The following is a 7099-nucleotide window of genomic DNA, read 5'->3' as shown; positions in this document are numbered from 1 at the left end:
GTGCAGACCCATAGGTTGAGCATGGCCAGGGACCCATAATGTTGGGCACGGTCAGCTGGCAGTGTCCACAGCCCTGGGTGGGTGGGGGGATTTGCCTTTGGGGTGGTGTGGAAGCGGCCATGAGAGCTGGCAGGGGTGGGTGGGTAGGCCGGGCCTCCAGGGGCAGATTCAGCCATTAGGGAGGGTCCTAAAGGAGGCGATGTGAAGGAGCTGGAGGCTGGCCAGCAGTGGCAGGTAACTTTCCTAATAGCTGCGTATGTGAATGGCAGTAAAGACGTCTCTATTGCCACAGTGTGTCTGGAGTGTTTTTCCCCGGTACCAGTAAGAATGGGGGCTTCCCCACCCCCTAGCGTGGTCCAGGCTCCCGCGTTACGAGTGCCTGTGGTGCGGCTGCCTGCCCCAGCCGGGAGCACAATCCGTGAAAAGCCAGGGGTGATCTGGGCACCGGACCCGGAATCCTTTCGTCACTTCTTGACAAAACGCCCACCCCTGTTCTCAGTCACCGTCTGCCATATCACGTACTATAAGACGATGATTCAAACTAGTTTCTCAGCAGGACATTCTGATGTTCTGTGGGACTGTGGCGAATCCCCTCGCAAAGTCCTAATGGCTTCACTTAACACAAAGGTGCCAAGCCCCTTTCTGTTTTCCACTCAAGGCTTTTCTTAGAATTACAGAGTTGGAAGGGGCCGTATGGACCATCTAGTCCAGGCCCCCTGCTCAATGTAGGGTCAGCCTAGAGCAGTGGTGGCGAACCTACGGCACGGGTGCCAGAGGCGGCACTCAGAGCCCTCTCTGTGGGCACGCGTGCCATCGCCCCAGCCAGGCCCAGACCATCATTAAAGTGTCGAATTCTCTGCCAAATAATTTTATTCGCCATCACTGGCCTAGAGCATCCCTGACGAGTGTTTGTCCAGCCGCTGCTTGAAGACTGCCAGGGAGGGGGAGCTCACCACCTCCCCAGGCAGCTGATTCTACTGATGCACAACTCTGACTGTAAAAAAAGTTTTCCCTAATATCCAGCCGGTACCTTCCCGCCCTTAACCTAAACCCATTCTTGCGAGTCCTCTCCTCTGCTGCCAACAGGAACCGCTCCCTGCCCTCCTCCAGGTGGCAGCCCTTCGAATACTTCAAGAGAGCCATCATGCCCCCCCCTCCACCTCCTTTTCTCCAGACTAAGCATTCCCAGGTCCCTCCGCCTTTCCTCACAGGGCTTGGTCTCCAGGCCCCCGATCATCCTTGTCGCTCTCCTCTGCACCGGCTCCATTCTGTCCACATCCTTTCTGAAGTGAGGCCTCCAGAACTGCACACAGGACTTCAGGTGCGGCCTGACCAATGCAGTGGGACTATGACATCTTGTGATTTGGATGTTATGCCTCTGTTGATACACCCCAAGATCACATTAGCCTTCCTATTGGGAATCGTTTCTGAAAAGCTGTTTTTGGGTACAGCAGCTGCCCCAGTGCCATTTCCTCTTCATACAGAGGACAGTGTGCGTTAGACAGAACTCTGCTTCCTTCATGACAGAAAAACTTGCAGAAGTTCTTGCATGCAGTCTCCACATCTGTGCCTATTTCCATAACTACCTGGAGTGAAGAATCACTAGAACTGGCAGCTGTTTTTACTTCTCCGATTATGATGTTCCCTCTAAGCTGTGGAGCCTCGTGAGCAAAAACTCTACTTTGTGAGCTCCTGGCATTAAAGCTGTGAGCCAGCCATTTGGCTCCTGCATTAAGAACATAAGAACATAAGAGAAGCCAATGTTGGATCAGGCCAGTGGCCCATCCAGTCCAACGCTTTGTATCACACAGTGGCCAGAAATACCAGGTGCCATCAGGAGGTCCACCAGTGGGGCCAGGACATTAGAAGCCCTCCCACTGTTGACCCCCCCCCAAGCACCAAGAAGACAGAGCATCACTTGCCCCAGAGCCCCTATCTACACCTTGTGGCTAATAGCCATTGATGGACCTCTGCTCCTTATGTTTATCCAATTCCCTCTTGAAGCCGTCCATGCTTGTAGCCGCCACCACTTCCTGTGGCAGTGAATTCCAAGTGTTAATCACTCTTTGGGTGAAGAAGGACTTCCTTTTATCCGTTCTAACCCGACCGCTCAGCAATTTCATGGAGTGCCCACGAGTTCTTGCATTGTGAGAAAGGGAGAAAAGCACCTCTTTCTCTACCTGCTCTTTCCCATGCATAGTCTTGTAAACCTCATGTAAACCTCAATCGTGTCATTAATTAGTTTGCTCTGGAGCCCTCCTTCCTGAGCTGAGACAGAAATGTGTGAGCTGGAGGATAGAAATCTGTGAGCTAGCTCACTCTAACTCAGCTTAGAGGGAACACTGTGTTTTGGTTTGGTTTTTTTGCCATCGTCACAACCGAGTCATCGTGACACCAAAACCGTGGTGTTTTCAAGATAAGAGACGTTCAGAGGTGTTGTGCCATTGCCTGCCCCCGCACGCCAACCCTGAGCTTCCGTGGCGGTCTCCTGTCCTAATACTGAGCAGGGCTCCCGTGGGCCATCCTAAACTTTAAAACATAAAAACGCCACTCATGTAAGTACAGTCCCTGTTGGATCACAGGCAGCTATTGCTTTCCCATATCTGAGCACACTGGGCCATGCCGAGCAGTCTCTTGCCCTGGTATCACTTCATGGATGCTTTTGGGTTCCTTGAGCAAGACCGGCAGCTTCCAGTATGATCTCTCTTCCTCCCCGCCTGAAAGTGGGACTCACTCCGGCAAGATGTATCCAGCCAATATTATGCTGTGCTGAGGTTTTTGTAATAATAATAATAATAATAATAATAATAATGATAATAATAATAATACTTTCCATTTATTAATCGCTTTCCCCAGTGGGCTCAAAGCAATGTACAGTTACACATTTTAGACAGGGGACTAACAATGTTCGTAGGGGATAGGGAAGACAACATATATTCATTTAATTGCACATGCTGTCACTGCCCTGTGTAAACGCCTTCTGGCTTGGCTCAGTCATTTTCCGAACGGCTGCTTGTCGACCAGGCTTCAGGACCTGTAGGTCAATCGCCACACTGCCACTGCCTGGCTGGAAACATCCACTTCAGGGATTTTTGTAGCTGAGAAGTTCTTCCATTTTTTCCGAAACTCGACCAGGATGTCCCGACCGTCAGCTAACACCCTCCCACAAGGGAGATTGGTGTGCCCACCCTCTCTAAGGAGTGGTTCCCATTTTATCTACTCGCCGAAGCTTTCGAATCGCTGGGTGGACGATGAGCTGGGGACAACAGGCTGGCTGCTCACACCAGCGTGGGGCTCGAACTAATACCGTTCGGATGTTAAGACAGTGGGATATGTGCCACTGCTCCCCTGATGGGGCTGGAGTTACTCTGACCCAGGTTTCTTTTGCGCTCAAGACTGAACCATGAACAGCTCTGGTTAGGACTGCCAGGTCCCCACCGGTGGAGGATGGGGGGGGGGAAGAGTTGCCAGATCGGGGTTGGGAAACTTGCCTGGAGGATCTGGGGATGGAACTGGGGGAGGACAGGGACCTCAGAGCAGCACAGTGACATGGAGCCCACCCTCCGAAGCATCCATTTTTCTCCAGGGGAACTGATCTCCGTAGTCTGGAGATGAGCTGTAATTCCGGGGGATCCCCAAGTCCCACCTGGAGGCTGGTATCCCTAGCTCTGCTTTCTCGATTTATTTATTCCGAAAATCTGTTTGTTGCCTGTCCAAAAATCTTCTTGAGGTGGCTTGCAAGTATAAAGCAATTCAACGTAAAAACAGTAAATGACAATTATTAACATGAAAGCCGATGATAAAACAAGCCGAGCCTGCCAGGGGCATAAAAACAAGGCAAAAATAGGGACCACGGTGGAACAATTCAGACAAAGGAAAACACCACGTACAGAATCCAAAAAGGAAAGGAAACAATTTGATAAACTATAAAGAATTTATATAATATATATTATTTGTGTAATAATCATAATAATGAACAATAAAAGTAGTCCAAATGTATACAATGTGAAAAGTGAATTCACAAAATCTGATGCACCAGTGCAGGGATTCTCTTTTCTATATGCCCTGCTACTGCAAAAGGAATGATCCGAAAGTATTCTTCCAGAAGTTGCTACTTGTGAGAAAAGCAATCCACAAGCCTGTCCTTACAGGAGAAGCGATTCGACGGCTCCCCGGATGTACAAGCCATTTCCAGCTTTTCTTTCTCAAGAATCGCTTTAACAATTCCTTGCATAAATTATTTTCTGGAACCAATCTCCATCCTTATAACAAACATGTGTACTTTCCCCATGGGATTAAAGTTCTTCACCGTAAAAACAATAAATGACCATTATTAACACTAAAGCCGATAATAAAACAAGCCGAGCCTGCCAGGGGCATAAAAACAGCATAAAAATAATATTCAGCAACCTAAAATAGTATCTGTGGAACGGGTTAGAAGATGGCTGTGAAAAACGCAATTAAAACAAAGGAGCCCTTCATTTAAAAGCCGGGGAAAAGATAAAACATTTTAGATTGGCCTCTGAGGGAGAGTAGGGTAGGTGCCGGGCAAACCTCTCAGGCGGCAGGGCCGGACAAAGGCGAGGGCACCAGTACTGACAGGAAGCGAACAGTCATATAAACGGGGCAGAATTAATACTGAGACATAAAAATGGCACAGGGCAAAACCTGTACTGGAAGAAACCAGCGAGAGTACATGCCTGACTGAATTCCTACGACCATTTCAGCCTGCCGGACCCCCCATGAGGTCAGATTCCAGCCCAAAGCAGCCTCTCTGCAGCTCTTGCTTTTGTTCCAAATGCCCTGGCCCAGTCCTGAGCAATGCTCCCTCTAAGCCATGGAGTCTTGTGAGCAAAAATTCTGCTTTGTGAGCTACTGGCATTAAAGCTGTGAGCAAGCCAGTTGGCTACTGCATATATTAGTTTGCTCTGGAGCCCTCCTTTCCTGAGCCCACACAAAAATGTGTGAGCCAGAGGCTAAAGAATGGTGAGCTAGCTCACACCAACTCAGCTTAGAGGGAACACTGAGACTTGGAGGGTCCTTGGGGAAATGTCGGCCATGAGGCCTCGGGCCTGTGCCTGAGGGAAAGGCTACTTCGAGGCCACTCCTCAGCCTCAGGCCTGTTTGCTTATTAATTAAAACATTTATAGCCCGCCTTTCCTCGTGGCCCAAGGCAGCTGATGATAATAGTTAAGAACATCATCCGTTTAAAAGCAAAAATAAAGCAACAGACCCCAGATCTCTGCCGCCGCCCCCCCAAGAGGCCTGCCAATTCAATCTCCCTCAAAAGCCCTGAAGATTTCCAAGAATTTCACCTCTTCAGGGAGCGCACTCCACAGAGCCAGAGCCATGGCAGAAAAGGCCCCGGGCTCCGGTGCTTGAAAGGCCACCCTCAGTGGTGGGGTAGCCGATAGCTGCCTGACCGCCATAGTTGGCGCACAGGGACAGACGGAAGGAGGTGGCCCTTCAAATAGGACTGCGGGGATCATAAGACCACCAAACTCTGTGTTGCCTCCGCCTGGTCAAACCCCTTGTACAAGAATGGAATGTGAGCCGCCGGGTGACAATGATTTAAGGCCGCTTGACTCCAGGGAGGCCATCTTACGAGGCATCTCATGACTGATTCCTTTGGAGCAGCTGGAGCGACACCTTTCCCTCAGAGAGACCTCCTCATTACCTCCTCAGCCCCATTCAGACCAACCCAGCTGGCCGGGGGCAAACTGCCTTTTCCTCCTCATCTTGAACAGGCGGCGGCACCTCTGGCAGGTCTTCCTCCCCATCAGCAAGCGCTTGAAGCCACCTCCTCCTTCCATATGAGTATTGACGGGGAGGGGGCTTTCTCCAATACGCTATTCCCCGAACTGAGAATTAGCGGTGCTTTCAGAGCCAGGCTGTCTCGTGCAAGAGCCCCGGGGCCTTGTCAGGGGTTGGAGCAGGCAGTGCAAGAAATAACGAATTACTCAGAGAAGCACCTGCAAAATCCTAGTAAGTATATGGGAAAACAAGAGCTTGATGGTACAGGGGGTTAAGTGGCAAAACGTGGCCAAGTCGCAGCCGACTTGTAGGGTTTTCAGAGCAAGAGATGGACAGAGGTGGTGTACCTAGCAACCCTCTACCTAGCAACCCTGGACTTCCTTTGGTGGTTTCCCATCCAAGGGCTGACCTGGGCCGACCCTGCTTTGCTCCTGAGATCTGATGGGATCAGGCTAGCCTGGGCCGGCCAGCTCAGGGCAGACAAACAGAGGTGGGTTTGCCACCGCCTGCCTCTGTGTAGGGACCCTGGACTACCCTGGTGGCCTCCCCTCCAGGACTAACCTGGACTGACCCTGCTTAGCTTCCGAGATCTGCTGATCGGCCTGGGCCGGCCAGGTCAGGGCTACAGGTGGCTAGGGAAGGGTGAATTTTTCAGTCTCGCAGAAAGAAGGTGTGAGTTCTAATCAGAGACTTACAGTGAGAATCAAAGAAAGATGTTAGAAAGAGTCCCCCCCTGAAGAGGCCAGCGGGAGCAATGGTCCAGCTACAAAAAGAGTGTGCAGGAAGGTACGGATGCACACACACACACACAGCTTAATGTGGTAGTCACATGTCAAGGTATCTGCTAAAATTAGGAGCAAAAGCAACTGTGAAGTTGACTTGTCAGACAGGAAGTTGTTTAGGGCTCCATTGGCATCTCCCAAAGTAGGTCAATAAGAGGAAACGATCAAAGACTGAGAGGCGGTGACGGAATGGAGTCAGTGAAGGCCTATTTGGAGGGGAGCAGAGGAGAAGAAAAACCAAAAGTAGCAGAAAGACCCAAGTCGCATAAATGAATACTGCTGCATTTGTGTTTTATTTCCAGGTAACTCACAAAATCATAGACTTGGGATATGCCAAAGATCTGGATCAAGGCACCCTGTGCACGTCTTTTGTTGGGACTTTACAATATTTGGTAAGATTTCTTTAAAAGCTTGCGTATTTGGATAGAAGCTGCCACAAGCTTTTACTTCCACACAGAATGCCTACTTTTGGCTGAAAACAACTCCCTCCTGCGATTTCTTGCTTTTACGCATGTTATGGCTGTTTTTGTTTAAGGCCCCAGAACTCTTTGACAATAAGCCCT

At 50.1% G+C, this 7099-nt stretch overlaps 1 protein-coding gene across 1 annotated transcript in view; it reads left to right on the top strand.

The window, feature by feature from the left end:
- CHUK (conserved helix-loop-helix ubiquitous kinase) overlaps window positions 1-7099 on the top strand; it is a 53240-nt gene that overhangs the window by 13812 nt on the left and 32329 nt on the right. The window contains exons 6-7 of the mRNA XM_015419921.1: window positions 6839-6928; window positions 7072-7094. Of these exons, the coding sequence (XP_015275407.1) occupies window positions 6839-6928; window positions 7072-7094 (113 nt within the window). The remainder of the gene's footprint in view (window positions 1-6838; window positions 6929-7071; window positions 7095-7099) is intronic.

The sequence above is a fragment of the Gekko japonicus genome, unplaced genomic scaffold (assembly GCF_001447785.1).
Source record: "Gekko japonicus isolate JY-2015 unplaced genomic scaffold, Gekko_japonicus_V1.1 scaffold3590, whole genome shotgun sequence".
Classification (NCBI taxonomy): Eukaryota; Metazoa; Chordata; class Lepidosauria; order Squamata; family Gekkonidae; genus Gekko; species Gekko japonicus.
Note: the sequence above shows the minus strand (reverse complement) of the source record. Positions and strands in the feature narration are given on the sequence as shown.